Here is a 16,184-nt window from a genome sequence, read left to right on the forward strand (position 1 = left end):
CAAACCACACCTATGAATAATGAAGCTATTTAAGACCAACCCCTCTTAAACTTGCGTCGGGCGCAAGAGTCATTTATCCCGCCGGTAAAATAGCAACAGCGCCCAAGACCCGCCCACAAAGTTACTTGCGCTTCGCGCTTGATACTTGCGTTTCAGATCGTTAAAATAGGGCCCACAGTCTCTATATGATGATATCTAGGTGATATCTAGGTCGGTTTAGCCAGTCTGTCTGCTTCCTGACCTGAGCCCCAATTCATGTTTGAGCCTAAGACTATGTGCCATATTACTAGAGAGAAAAGCAGCACCATCCCAGGAGGGATGAATACCATCTCTTTTCAACAGGTCAGGTCTGCCCCAAAAACTTTTCCAACTGTCTATGAATTCTATATTATCTTGTGGACACCACTTATACAGCCAGCCATTGAGTGAGGTCAGTCTACTAAGTATCGCATCATTCCGCCAAACAGGAAGGGGGCCAGAGCAAATTACAGTGCCTGACATTGTACTTGCAAGGTCACACAACTCTTTAACGTTAATTTTAGTAATCTCCGACTGACGAAGTCGAACATCATTAGTGCCGGCGTGAATAATAATCTTAGAGAATTTACGATTAGCATTAGCCAGAACTTTTAAATTTGCACTGATGTCATGCACTCTGGCTCCCGGCAAACATGTGACTATGGTGGCTGATGTCTCTATTTTCACGTTCCGTGTAATAGAATCGCCAATAACTAGGGCACTTTCAACAGGATTCTCAGTGGGTGTTTCACTGAGTGGGGATAATCTATTTGTTATGGTAATTGGAACAGAAGAGCGGTGTTTTGTCCCGCGACTACAGCGTCTCACAGTCACCCAGTTGTCCTTCTGCACGAGCTCTACAGCCGGAATCGAACAATGTACAGAATTCACTAAGCTAGTCGCATCCAAAGCAGTATCTAAAGCCCTTGCATTCTTACTATCCTTGATTAAAGTTTTGATGCGTGTCTCTAGTTCTGAAATCTTCTCCGTCAGCCTGACTGTCTCCCTGCATTTATCACATGAAAAGCCCTCTGTGCTGACAGAGAAGGCTATGCTATACATGTGACACGAAGTGTAAGTTACAATAACAGGAGAAGACATTACTCACCGTGTTTGTTGCCTGATCCTACTTACCACAGTTGTTTGATAGACTTGTAAAAAGCGCGAGCGCGTGCGAGAAAAAAAAAGACTGCAAGCACGGATGGCAGGTTAACAGGCTAGTGAGATACTAGCGTGTTGTGCTAGCGATAATGGTTTAGATAGCATATAGCCTTATCAAGGGCATGTTTTCATTCGAACGGACAATATGGCGGTGGTGGCGTACATCAATCGCCAGGGAGGTGTGCGTTCACGCGTGTTGCAGAGGCTGACAGAACGCTTCCTCCTATGGGCGGATGAGCGATTTCTCTCGATGCGGGCAGTTCATGTATCGGGCAGGTTGACGCTTGGCCGGGTATGCATTGTCGAGCCGCTGGCCCAGGAGGAGAAAATAGGCTTTCCTTCTGGTGAAGATAATGCCGCTAGTGTGTGAGCTGTGGGATTTACATGTGTGGCAGGTCAGCACGCTGAATACCCGCTAGATGTTTTGCAGCGAGTGCTGAACACGATAGCAGAGGCGAAGGCTCCTTCAACGAGACGTTTGTTCGCTCTCAAGTGGAATGTGTTCTTAGCCTGGTGTGCAGCAAGGAATGAGAACCCAGAGGCCTGGCTTAATCTGTCATCCTGGCATTTCTGCAGGACCGGTTGGATGCTGGAAGTTCACCCTCTACATCGAAGGTATGTGTAGCTGCTATAGCTACTTTTCATACCGCTATTGAGGGGCGCATGGTTGGCAAGCACATCTTAATAACGGGCTTTCTATGGGCGTGAGACGATTGAATCCTCCCCGCCCTCATTTGATGTCAGTCTGGGACTTATCTTTAGTGCTCAGAGTGCTGTCAAGCCCGGCCTTTGAGCAGCTTCATGTGAGTGAGTTAAGAGTGCTCTCGTCTAAGACGGTGCTGCTGCTCATGTTAGCATGTGGGAAGCGAGTTGGGGATCTGTAAGCTCTTTCTATTAACGCTGCTTGCATGGAGTTCGAGGCAAATGACTGTATAGTAAGACTCACACCTAGACGTGGTTATGCACTTAAAGTGCTCTCAACACCATTCAGAGCTCAGGTGATAACACTTAAAGCATTTGATTCTCCTGACATGACCTTTGGCGAATGATCTGACAAGTGTTTTCTGTGCCCTGTCCGTGTGCTGCATGTGGACAGAACATTTTAGCCTACTTTGGAGGCTTTGGAGCAGAGGCTTTCACACTGGACAGTGGAAGCGATACGCCTGGCTTATGTCTCCAAGGAAGCGGACTGCCCTATAGGTGTTCATGCCCACTCCACTAGGGATTGGCTGTGTCTTGGGCTTGGTCTAAAGGTATGCATATTTAGGACATTTGTTTAGCAGCGGGATGGTCTTCGTAAAATACCTTTGCTCGATTGTATAACCTTGTGATCCCTTCTTTTCACCGCATGTGTCTGTGCAACAGGTGACACATGAACCATCATTGGATGGCTGAAGGACCTTGTGGCCACAAACCTCTTCAGCGACTGGTTTCAAATAGGTCGTAAAGTCTGGTATGCTGCAGTAGTGCCTACACAGGTGTTCATTGCGGGACTAAATGCTGGTTCTCTATATGTTGCCGAGTTATATAGCAGTTTGCTGATTACCTCAAAAGTCCATTGATATCACCATCAGTTCATACTGCTGTAAACACTTTCTCTGACAAGCAGATACAATTAGACTTGTTTTCCTGTTTGTTCATGTGACGCTCGGCATAAAACCTGTAGTCGACATTATTATGACTAAAAGTTAGCTAAGAAGTATTTCCTACTAAAGCAAGGCAGTGTTTGACTTTAAAGCCCAATTTATGCTTCTGCGTCGAACTCACGCCGTAGCTACGTCGTAGGCTGTGTGTAGCGTGCGTACCCTGACGTGCACCTCTCCAAAAATGTAACAACGCGTCAATTCTACCTACGCGTACCGCAAGCGCTGTGATTGGTCTGCTAGAACCGCTCCCCAGCTTTTACATGCTCCCTCTGCATGTGTAATTGCGCGTCAACGCGGACAACGGCGCAGAAGTATAAATAAAAACCAACGCGTAGTCTATAGCGTAGAGGCTCATGCGTAGGTCCGACGCAGAAGTATAAATCAGCCTTAAGCGTATCTATAACATAACTGGTGGGAGTTGCCTTGGATGGCAACATGCCCAGTGCATTATGGGTTTTTATATTGCATTATAAGTTTTCCTATACCTATTTGGCAAAAGGGAAGACAACAGCCTCTTTTCTCTGTTTTCTCTAGTCAGGTATAGCAAGATTTAAAAAAAATCCACCTTTCTACTGTATAGGCAGCCAAGTTTTATTTAAAGCACATTTTGCCAGTGGTCCCTTTAAAAGCTCACTGGTGGGAAAGGTTTAAGTGAACACCTTAAATGTCTGTTTGTCACTCAAAGCTGTGACTTACAAGAACATCATATAGTGCATGAGCTTCTGTCACAAGCGACAATGTTTGACATGCTTCTGTTGCAAAAGACAATCCAGCTGACAATAGGCCATAGACAAATATTTGCTAGCATAAAGTTCATGTTTGTTGGTTGGATTCCAGGCGACGTTCTTTTAGCCGCTGGAGGTTGTTGGTATGGTCTTTAGCCTTATCTCTATAGATCAGCCCTCCATTCAGGTTGGTTTTGCACTGCCTTGGTCCAGGAGTAGCGCCCTCCTTGAGCACAGTGTGCTGAATTGACCTATCGGTAAGCCACTCCCTTATAACTATACAATCAAACTATAAAGTCCATTCTCTTGAAAAGGCTGGCACTATTATTGATCTACATCTGTTTTTGAAGGAAATGAGAGTGGCAATTCAATCAGTTCAATTTAATGTGATGCTGGCTCAAAAGACAATGAACTATGTTTTCATGAAAACAAGCAGTACTAAACTACTATATACTGTTGGTTGCTGATAAATCTCTTGGTTTTCCTTATTTGTTAAATGAATACATGTAAACGCACATTATGCACAAAACAAACAAAAATAATCATTAACAAAATGTTTAAAGTGATAGTTTATCTGAAAATGAAAATATTGTTATACTCCTCCTCGTCTTTCCAAACCTGTATGACATTCTTTATTCTGTGGAACACAAAAGAATATTGCATGAAGAACGTTGTCTATACAATGAAAGTCAATGGAGTCCAAAACAACACTTTTTAAACTTTTTGTGTTTCACAGAAGAAAGTAATTTTTGGGCAAACTATCCCTTTAATATTTGGATCTGTGTCCTGACCCCTCAAGACCTCTCACTGCGCAGCGCTGCCATGAATTTCAAAATATTTTTCATTTAATGTAAACATTTAATTTACAATTCATTTATTCGGGTTGTAAATGATGCTTTGGCCGACTCAAGTAGGGCCTAGATTCTCACTGTTTTAAATCGCTGACTGTCTATGGAAACTATGGAAAACCTGCTGCTGCACATCTGGTGTGTAAATGTTACTGTTAGAGCAAGGGTAATCTGTCTCCTTCCAATATTATCTCTCTTCTTGATGCTTGCTATGTTATTGTCATGGTGTGGTGCAGGCAGAAGAAGAGAAGGAGTCCAAATTCAAACGTTTTACTAATAATAATAAAACATGAAGGCAGACAACTGTGACAGTTATTTTGAATTTGCAGTCAATTGGTTGGGAAGTCCCACGGCCCTACAGAGGATAGTGGTTTGTGGAATGGATGGATGGATGTCCAGGGAGTACACTTTTGTTGTTCTAAACGTTCCGCAAGCTGTTCCGCACACACTCAGGGGATTCCGCTCATGTTGGCCTAGCGAGAGGGTTTTTCTGCATCTGTGTTACACCCTTTTAAGGGAAAGACATTCCCATTGGGAACCTCATTCCCCCCCCCCCCCGCCCCGATCTGTTAATGGTTCACAGGCCAATCTGATGCCTTATGGAATCCATTCTGAGAGAAACCTGCTTTGACAAATACGAAGAAACAGTTGATGTTCTGGACATGAGTTAGAGCGACAAACGTGCCTCGCCCCCGCACAAATACATCATCTGCCAAAGATAGGGATGAATAATAGGCTGACCCCTTCACGAACCATAAAAAATATTCCATTGACACGGGTGCCTTTAATGCTAAATGCACATATTTGCTCTCAGACACGCACACAATTCCCATTCATTTCATTTTATTAACAAAATAGCTCTGAACATGCATTTCAAAATCCAAAGAGAGGGTTTTCAAAAATTGGAAATCGCTGAACAATCCAGCTTGGCACATTAAATGCATTTTTTCTCCCTCATTTTCAAACACAGTGACAACATTTATAGAATCACACACCAGTCAGGACAAACAAAGGTCTTATCAAACACATTACTGGCTTGATGATAACCAGGAAAGGACAATAAAATGAAACGCATGCTTTCACACTCACACATACTCATCTGTAAGAAGAATGCCACCATACTCCATTGACACCAGCTGAGAAGACTTGCTTTCAAAGCGATGTGTCAAACTCTGAAGTAAAGAAGCTTACTACTTCAGTTTCTCTTTCTCAGACAGCTGACAAAAGTACGAGATAGGTTTTTCTTGAGGATTACCTTGGCTAACTCCAACTCCACACACACATTAAAAAACACAAACGTAAACACACGCAGTGGTGCTCAGATGTGGGACAGAGGGGTCTCTTATACTCACTCCATCTGGAGCACTCGAATATACAGCTGCTAGACACTCCAACACGCACCCATACATAAAAGGTCAAAGTAGTTACACTGAAGAATCCTTTTTGTGTAGAGTTTTCCATTGGAAAGAGTGCTATGGAATTTCCCCTAAAACATTCCTATTTTCCCTCCCATGCAAAATGATATTTGAAGGGATCGATTATGACTATGACAAAAGGATTCACGGAGCAAACTGGCTGACTACAAAGGACATACATCAAATTTTTTGTTTTTGTTACAAGAAAAGGCAACAAAATAAACATCCTACAAAACGTATTTTGTAATAATCAAATCATATGGGCACTGCTGAGTTCCATGTATTAAAAAAGCTAATAAAAAAAGAAACCTAATTGATGTTTAAAAATACAAACAAGTCAAGTCTCGCTTAGAAACCAGAAATCTAATGCCACAATCTTCAGCATCAATAAATACTGCTGAAATACTGATATGTAAAGGGATTATCTTTTATTTCTTTAATTCGTTAATCAAAAATTTCTCACATGCACTCATGCAATCACTCCCCCACCTTCTCATCCTCAGCTACTTGCAAGCGCGCACACACGCAGGCACACACAATGGTGTTCTATGGCGTGTTTTCCTCAGTCCGCATGACTGCATAGTAGCTTGATGTCTTTATTGTGACAAACAGTATTTGGTCTCCCATGGCAATCGTCACAAATTGAAACATCCCACATAAAGGCAAAAGTCTCGCAAGTTGGAATGTGGCAGTATGAGAGAAAATGGAAGACTCAACTTGGATATCTACATTGCACTGTTAAACTCTCAACCTCCATTTGGACCAAGTTAGACCTGCTACTTGGATCTGCTATATCAAGTCTCTTAGACCCAGAGGAAGTTCCCACAAATACATGTCCACTAGAGCAATAGCAACAATACACAGTGAGCTTCTGTCAAGTCAATCTTAATGAAAAATTATTTTCATATGCAACTAAATGTACAGGGTTCCCACACTTTATGACCAATGAATATCCATGACATTTTTCCTTAATGTTTCCATTTAATATTCAATTACTGCATACAGATAAAAAAATAAATAAAAATAAAATAAAAAAACAAGCACTGAAATTAATTTCTTGCTAATTTTCTATTCCTTTTAAGTTTTAAAAATTAATTTCCATGATTTTTTTTTCAGGCCTGGAAATCACACTTTTAAAATAACTTGTTATTTCCAGGTTTTCTAGGACTGTGGGAACCCTGTATATATTTATATGGCTGATAAGAGTAGACTGCAACTGCTTTCTTCACCAGTAGGGGATAGTACAAGAACAGAGTAGGATAAGGATCCATCAACTAAATATCCCAAGTCTTGGTGGCTACAGAGATCTAGAATTTCAAGAACTAAAAGACATTGCACTGATGCTTCTAACACCCATAGCTCTGAGTGTGACCAAAAATTGCACTGAATGTGTTTGTGTGTTTGTTAATGTAGATTACAGTTTATCAGCTTATTTCACAGGACTGTTTTGTTGGGTCTTGAAGACCACAGAGTACCACTATTATATTGGTGCATCATTGCATTGTTATAGCATTGTAATGTAAAAGTTATTGTTTAACACTGGAAATAAGAAGACAGCTGCTGGCTTGGAATCGGATTGTAGTGTCATCACTCTTCCGAAGGGATGCGATAGGAAGACTTTCTCTCACTGGGTGACTCAATGAATAGTTCCAAACTTTGAAAACGGATGAGTTTTTTCAGGATTATGAGGGAATGTTCTTAGAGTTAAACATAATCTTGAGAACACAAGATTATTTTAGGAAGATCAAGTTCCTTTAAGGCACTGAAAGCATTTAAAAATATATATACACCATATGTTCCAATTGCGAATGTGCAGTCTTTGTAATCTGTGGGATACACACAATATTTTGTGTCTAGAATGTGTAAAAATGGATAAGAGGTTGCCCACTGAGTGTAATGTTCAGGTGTGAGTGCAAATGTCAGATCCAGACAGATGGTTTGCCTTCTCCTGACTTGCTGCTGCTGCTGCTACTCCCAGCGCTCCCAGATTTCCCATGCTTGGACCGTTGCTTTCGCTCCTTCTGAGGTACTGTGGTGATGTTACTCTGAGGCTTCTCATCGATGTCATTAGTGTCGTTGAGCTCGTCGTGGTTATTGCTAGCATTGTGTTGCAAGGTATAGGCTTGAATCGCCGCCTCTAACTGTATCACGTCTTTGTTGATGGGTGGCGGCCGTGCCTCACCTGCAGATGGGAAGTTGTCCTCATTGGACCCATACTGCTGCTGCTCTTCCTGTGCAATGTTGGCACGGTTCTGCTTGCACGCCATCTTGGCATTGCTCAGGTCTGTGTACGGCATCGTCTCGGGCTTCACCACAATGTTGTAGCCTGGTGGCGCAGAAGGGGTGTTCCAGGAAAAGGGATAACCAACATAGTCCGCTTCTCTAGCACCACCCCCACCCCCACCTCCAGGTTCCCCCTCGCTGAGCGAAGGCCCGCCTACTCCGACGGACACGCCACCCGTCGCAAGAAGGCCAAGCTGGTACTCATCATCAGTAGATGCTGCGTTTCGCTTGCGCAGTACATCACCGATGGTTCCAACTCCGAGATGAATCATTTCCCACAGGTTTAGCAGCAGGCAAAGGCAGCTGACGCCGTACATGATTCGTAGGAAGATGGTCTTTTCGGTGGGGCGTGAGATGAAGCAGTCCACATGGTGCGGGCAGGGCTTATCCGAGCACACAAAGATCGGTTCCACACGAAAACCGTACAACAGGTACTGTCCCGCCAGAAAGCCAGCCTCCAGTGCAGAACGCGTCAGAAGCTGTAACACATATACTTGCATCAGGCCGTCATCTCGGATACGCCGACGCCCGTCGTGACGCACTTTGGGTTTGGGTCGTGGTGGCACCAATTCCCGACGTGTGTTGTTTATCTCAGGCACTTCGTAAATCATGGGGTCGTCTTCACGTTGTTCTTCCCCATCCTCGTGTCCTGATCGATGCTGCCGTGCCCCGAAGTACATCTTTCTTGGTCTACGCTGGGTGTATCCGCCCCCTGCCGAGTCATCTGCAGCTGGATCACCGGCCCCTGTGCCACCCCGCAAGTTCTCGTTGTGGGAGATCTTATTGGCAGCGTAGCCCATGTAGAGCAGAGAGGGCATGGCGGAGAGGATGATCTGAAAAACCCAGAATCGCACGTGCGAGAGTGGTGCGAAAGCATCGTAGCAGACGTTCTCACATCCCGGCTGGCCCGAGTTACAGACAAACTTGCTTTGCTCATCGTAGTATATGGATTCACCGCCCACTGCAGTCAGCACAATGCGGAAGACAACTAGCGTAGTGAGCCAGAGTTTCCCCACCGACGTGGAGTGGTGCTGGATCTCCTCCAGCAGACGCGTCAGGAAGCTCCAGCTCATGACGTCTGATGACAACGGGGCAGACAGCGTCCCACACTGCACAGCTCACAGACTCTGTGAACAAACACAGAGAGTTTCAAATATAAGTGCATATTAATGAAAAGTGAATCTTTTTTTTTAGAAACCAGACCAAAATGCAGGGTTATTTAGCGTTATACGAGCTGAACGCAAAATAATACAACCATTGTCATATTTTATTCATGATTTGATGTTATTGACAGTGTTTTGGATATTCAGGTCTTTCATTATTGAAGTAGATATTTGTATTTGCATAATTAGAATACTATAAATCAAAGTAAAAATAGTCTAAAACTTAGATTGTATTTTTTATTTTTTAAGTATAAAGTTTTATGCAAACTTCATTATAATATGTGAAATCAAACAGCACTTATGTCAAGGATGTGGCTATAATTATTTTCATGTTATGGCTGAAAACCAAAAAAAAGGCCTTTATTAAAATTATACTATTTGTCTAAAAAATGTTTAAAAAAAAAAAGATATTTATTATATTTAATAGATTAGATTTAACAGTGTTATTAAATTATAAGTGTTTTTATAAGTATATTAATTTCTAGTGAACGTTAGATGAAGGAAAATGTTATCTAAATGAAAAAAATAGAGGAAATTAGCACTATTAAATATCCAATAATTTAATCAAAACTGAAAAATAAAAACGACAACAGGCAAAAACCAATATTGTACCAATACATAGTTCATCCATATAGTCCATTGTGGATTCTGCTAGATATATTGCTTGATAAAAGGTCAACCTAGTGTTAATAGACTCAATGAACGGAACTCTCTCTTTCACACACACATACGCAGACACAATTACCTTGAGCAGTGAGCCTGAACCACACAAATCTTCCCTGAGGGAGAACAGCTGTGGTGAGCGGGTGAGTGTGTGACCTCTCTGGTTTGTCTCTGCATGTTCTTGTTTTGCTTTTTTTTTTAATGAATGTTTGGATTTCTCCATCCAATAAAGCATATATGAGGTATTGATTGTTATGACCATATAAGGTCGCATCTGAGCAGTCAAACACAAGGGAGACATGTAATATTATAATATCTCATAAAATATCTTAGTATAAATCCAAGTATACAGTACACAGTATATGTTTGAGAACGAGAAAGAGAAAGAGACAGAGAGAAAAGAGAATAGACTAATTTATTTCTTTTCACAGGTCACTTTGAAAACAGGACCTGACATGGTTCAACAGAACCAGAGGGTCCAGGGCTTCCCTGTTCCTCCTGCCCAGAAGAGGACCTCAGCGGTGGGCATGCGCTGATGTGTACTAGCCCTTCACCTTTAATCTGCATCTCACTATGCTGGTAGAGGCACTAGGGGTAAGGAACATAAGACTTAGAATGTGGCTCATATGTAGGCACACAAACAATGAACACACACATACTGAAAACACAAAAGACGTACAGAACACGAGACATATCCACTGGTCACTCTTAAGCATCTGTCCTTGAATGACTGCTGTTGCTGTAATGCCCCAATCATCTCACCATCACTTGTTTGTTTCTCTTTCTCTATCACACTCTCTGTCTCTCAAGGTTGAAATAGCCCTCACTCCCAAAGGGAATAAAGGACTTTGTTTTGTATCTGTGACTGTTGAGCACAAACGGGCATACGTACGCTTGCTCACACAAAGGCTGTGGCCACAGGGAGTCAACTAACAACAATTAAATAATATAAAATGATTTCCCATGTCAGTATTAGACATGCTCGTACAAAATAAATTGCGACTCAGCATTAGTATTGTGTTATATTTATGTCAAGGGACAAGACATCCTCTGTGGTTTCATGCCAAGTTAAAAAAAATGATTGAATCTGTTTGCCATGCATCTGTTTGTTATGCTAATAACATTACTTAATGAGGGATAATAATTATTTTATATAAAACAACAACAACAACAAAACAATTAACAACATCATTAAGATAGGATATCTCATAACTAATAGTTTTGTGATATCCTCCTTTCATAATTTTCCATATACAACATTCAAAACATTCAAAAGTTTGGGTCAGTAAGAAATTAACTTACTTAACTTAATTTACTTTTATTCATCAAGGATGCATTAAATCAAAAGTGACAAAGACTGTTGCATTGTTACAATTTCAAATAAATGCTGTCCTTTTGAACTTTCTATTCATCAAAGAATCCTAAAAAAGTATCATGGCTTCCACAAAAATATGAAGCCATTAACAGAACAATTGTTTTGAACGTTGATAATAATAAGAAATGATTCAGCAAATCAGCTATAGAATGATTTCTGATGGATCGTAACATTGAAAACTGTAGGCTGATGAAAATTCAGCTTTGCTATCAATTTTTTTTTATTACGTGTGAAAATATATTACAATAGAAAACAGTCCTTTTAATTTGTAATACTATTTTACAAAATTTCTGTTTTTACTGTATTTTTGATAAACTAAATGACCAAATTGATGATCAATTGGTGAGCACATGAGACTTGTTTTAAAAACATCTTAAAATTCTTACTCACCCAAAACCTCTGAAAAGTACTAGTATATATATTTTTCTAAACCGAGAACAAGCTCATGCAGCACAACCCAACACATTTTGTACTGAATGCATTTAGGCATTCCTTCAATAATTGTTAATACTATTCACTGATTAAACCTGAGTCCCCTTCTACTCTTGTGGGTCTCTATATCCACACACACACACACACACACACACACACACACACACACACACACACACACACACACACACACACACACACACACACACACACACACACACACACACACACACACAGTTCTAATGCCCTGCCCCTTGGCAGGGACAGACAGTGTTCAGATTCAGCAAAATGCCCCTGTGCCCATGTCAAAGCCAATCTATACCCTTCATCATCCATCCATCCACCCCCTCCTCCCCTCTCTCTCTCTCTCTCTCTCTCTCTCTCTCTCTCTCTCTCTCTCTCTCTCTCTCTCTCTCTCTCTCTCTCTCTCACAGTCTGCCATCTCATTTACAGGAGTGTGTCCTTTTTTGTCTTATGTACCCCCAGAGCTGCATTACCCCCTTAACAAAAATTAAACCAGAAATGTGCTCCTACTACCTAATAATATAGTGGATATCATAAAAATAAATGAATAAAAAAAAACAAAAAAAAAAAACCTTTTTTAAATTTGTTGACACACACAGTCCTAATATTATTTAAACTTTACTTTTAATAACATTGTTTTATAGGTTTAGCAAAGCAAAATGAATCCCAAACATTAAACCAGAAATGTGCTCCTATCCCTTTAATATTGTGGATGTCATTTAACGTTTTCATTAGTATTTTTTACAGGAACAGTTCATTCATTCATTCATTCATTAATATATAAATGAATAGAGAAAAACATTTGTTACCCATTGACAGCTCTAATATTATTAAAACTGAAATTTTAATAATATTGTTTTATTAGTTTGTAAAGGCTAAATGAATCCCCTGGTTGGGATTCCCTGGTTCACAGCAGTGGCACATAATACAACACATGTCATATCTACTGAGAGACACATGGCAAGTCCCATCCTGTTCACAGAAATACTGACTTCAAGTCACGTCAGGTCAAACAGTACTGATGTATTCGCCTGTTAAGTTACACAAGCACACGCCGTGAAAGTTGTACTCACACATACTCGACATTCTGTCTTTCGTGCCTTTCCTTGTCTGCTTTCCCTCTTCTCATTTCTGCATCCTTCTCTTTTGAAGAGCAGTCTTGGAGATCAGAGACAACTGACCTTACAGCAACACAAGAGACCTACACACACATACTGTATATGCGTGTACATGAGTATGTGTCGCAATGAAGAATGCGCGAGGGGGAGACTCTCAAAAGCGCACAATAGCCCTTTACCCCAAAAAACTGGGTCAGAGAGGGTTGTGGTTTGAGGGGGGAGTGTTATGGTTTTGATGTGGGAGGCTGGGTGGGTTAATATCCCTGACGGCAGGGGAACAGACAATGATGAGGGGAGAACAAGAGAAGAAAGCCCAAATCACGGGTGATGTTCAGCCTGTAACAAGAAACCAAGATTGCCGCAACCTCCTTCCTCTACATACACAAACACAAAGACATGCACACTTGTCACAGATAAGCGAGTAAGCAATATCTCTCCCATAACCTTATCGCCTACCCCCTCTACATCCTCTCTAAAGCCTCTCTCTCTCTCTCTCTAGCACTTTCACAGCACAGTGCTGGAAGGAAGGGAACTTCTTAATGCTTGCTCTTCAATTCATCTGACCATCTTTGGTCATGGCTTAAATTAGAGCTTCCAGCGATCTCCAGCGCTCGCATTCTTATCCAAACCCTGTTTTCCCCCTCGTTCTTATCTCTCCCACTCTCTCTTTATGCGTTTCTCTCACAGTAAAGAGTGAGGCGAGATTACAATCGTAGGATTTCACAGCTACTTCCACAGACAGTCTGTGGGAAAAATCTCATTAAAATTCGACACATTCCCCAAGTGTGATAAGGAAACAATTATTTAATGTGAGTACATTACTTTGTAGACAGTGAGGCGTTCCTGCGTTGGAATGTTTAATGAAAACATTTTCGCAGTAATTATGATTTGTTATGGAAGAAGATTGTTGTAGATTTTGGCTCGGGAATCAATGCGAAAGACTTCTCAGTCAACATGAAATGTTATTAATTCATGACAGAATATGATAATGGCCGCACAATAAAGATTTGATATTTTACTCTACCATATAGACCCTTGTTCTGTGCTTTTCACTTTTTGGGTGAATTATCCATTTAAATCACCAACAAGAAGCTCCTAAAAACAAAAAGACTGCAAAAAGACTTTAAATTCATTTGCTAAGATAAAAATTAAAAAAAAAATATAGAACAGTGTTTTTACACTCTTTTCATATATATATATATATATATATATACACTCACCTAAAGGATTATTAGGAACACCTGTTCAATTTCTCATTAATGCAATTATCTAATCAACCAGTCACATGGCAGTTGCTTCAATGCATTTAGGGGTGTGGTACTGGTCAAGACAATCTCCTGAACTCCAAACTGAATGTCAGAATGGGAAAGAAAGGTGATTTAAGCAATTTTGAGCATGGCATGGTTGTTGGTGCCAGACGGGCCGGTCTGAGTATTTCACAATCTGCTCAGTTACTGGGATTTTCACGCACAACCATTTCTAGGGTTTACAAAGAATGGCGTGAAAAGGGAAAAACATCCAGTATGCGGCAGTCCTGTGGGCGAAAATGCCTTGTTGATGCTAGAGGTCAGAGGAGAATGGGCCGACTGATTCAAGCTGATAGAAGAGCAACTTTGACTGAAATAGCCACTCGTTACAACCGAGGTATGCAGCAAAGCATTTGTGAAGCCACAACACGCACAACCTTGAGGCGGATGGGCTACAACAGCAGAAGACCCCACCAGGTACCACTCATCTCCACTACAAATAGTAAAAAGAGGCTACAATTTACAAGAGCTCACCAAAATTGGACAGTTGAAGACTGGAAAAATGTTGCCTGGTCTGATGAGTCTCGATTTCTGTTGAGACATTCAGATGTTAGAGTCAGAATTTGGCGTAAACAGAATGAGAACATGGATCCATCATGCCTTGTTACCACTGTGCAGGCTGGTGGTGGTGGTGTAATGGTGTGGGGGATGTTTTCTTGGCACACTTTAGGCTCCTTAGTGCCAATTGGGCATCGTTTAAATGCGACGGCCTACCTGAGCATTGTTTCTGACCATGTCCATCCCTTTATGGCCACCATGTACCCATCCTCTGATGGCTACTTCCAGCAGGATAATGCACCATGTAACAAAGCTCGAATCATTTCAAATTGGTTTCTTGAACATGACAATGAGTTCACTGTACTAAAATGGCCCCCACAGTCACCAGATCTCAACCCAATAGAGCATCTTTGGGATGTGGTGGATCTGGAGCTTCATGCCCTGGATATGCATCCCACAAATCTCCATCAACTGCAAGATGCTATCCTATCAATATGGGCCAACATTTCTAAAGAATGCTTTCAGCACTTGTTGAATCAATGCCACGTAGAATTAAGGCAGTTCTGAAGGTGAAAGGGGGTCAAACACAGTATTAGTATGGTGTTCCTAATAATCCTTTAGGTGAGTGTATATATATATATGTGTGTGTATAGGTTCTTCCACAAAATGTCGGAAGACATTCGTAGAGCCATCAAAATCTTGTTTTATTGACTGCAAAATTCATTGTAATGTACTGGTTACAAAACGGTGCAAAAGAAGAGAATAAGAAAAAGAACCAAAACAAAAGACACTGTAACTAATGAATGGGTAACCAGGAACTTACTGAGTTCTGGATCTCAGATGATTTCTCCAGGGATCCCTATAACCAGAACTAACTCAGCCACAGAAAATGAAGTCCTTTCAACGAAACAGACCAAACCATTTTATAATAACGGGTCTCACACAATCTCAATTCAAACTTCACTACATGAACATATGAAATCCCATTCACCATAAAGCAATAATAAAAATAAACTTAAACACACAAAAATATACTTTACACAACACATTCAAATTAACAAACGACCCAAACAAATATTGTCCCAAAAACTACATTTCCCATAATTACTGGCAAAAGATATAAAGAAAATTAGGAAATGCCGAGCCCTTCTAATAACAGGCCTCTGACCCATTTGTAACGGTCACCAGCTGGAGGACCCTTGAGAGCCACCAGAGGGCACTCCACATCAGACTATTGTCATTCCCTCACAAACTACATTTCCCATAACTCACTGCCCGGACTCATCATCCCTGATTGCATCCACCTGTGTCTCATTACCTTGTCAGTCTCAGCCTATTTACTCTCATTCATTCCCTGCAAAGTCTTGTTTAGTGTTTCTACTGCAATTCCGAGCATTCTCTCTGTTGTTCCCGTGTTCTTGGTTTTTGATATTTGCCTGTTCCTTGGATTCCCCTTTTTGCCTGTGTCCCCTGACTGTTTGTTTGTTTGGACTGTCTGCCTGTGTTTG

At 41.2% G+C, this 16,184-nt stretch overlaps 1 protein-coding gene and 1 long non-coding RNA gene across 6 annotated transcripts in view; one reads left to right on the forward strand and one right to left on the reverse strand.

The window, feature by feature from the left end:
* Positions 1-6,936: 6,936 nt before the first annotated feature.
* The window catches only part of gjc1 (gap junction protein gamma 1), a 43,674-nt gene continuing 34,426 nt past the window's right edge, over positions 6,937-16,184 (reverse strand). For 2 of the 5 annotated variants that reach the window (XM_056239854.1, XM_056239852.1), the window contains exon 2: positions 6,937-9,223. In XM_056239854.1, the coding sequence (XP_056095829.1) occupies positions 7,733-9,169 (1,437 nt within the window). In that variant the 5' untranslated portion in view covers positions 9,170-9,223 and the 3' untranslated portion in view covers positions 6,937-7,732. Of the gene's footprint in view, positions 9,224-10,267; positions 10,511-12,826; positions 13,995-16,184 lie in introns of those variants that run through there. The other 3 variants (XM_056239855.1, XM_056239853.1, XR_008805464.1) reach the window with 3 other exon arrangements.
* Positions 10,428-10,929, forward strand: LOC130075272 (uncharacterized). The gene is made up of 2 exons (XR_008805465.1): positions 10,428-10,516; positions 10,733-10,929. It is a non-coding gene; the product is annotated as an uncharacterized LOC130075272 (long non-coding RNA).

This window comes from Rhinichthys klamathensis, unplaced genomic scaffold (genome assembly GCF_029890125.1).
Source record: "Rhinichthys klamathensis goyatoka isolate OS25496 unplaced genomic scaffold, OSU_Roscu_1.1 h1tg000571l_1, whole genome shotgun sequence".
In the NCBI taxonomy this organism is placed as follows: domain Eukaryota; kingdom Metazoa; phylum Chordata; class Actinopteri; order Cypriniformes; family Leuciscidae; genus Rhinichthys; species Rhinichthys klamathensis.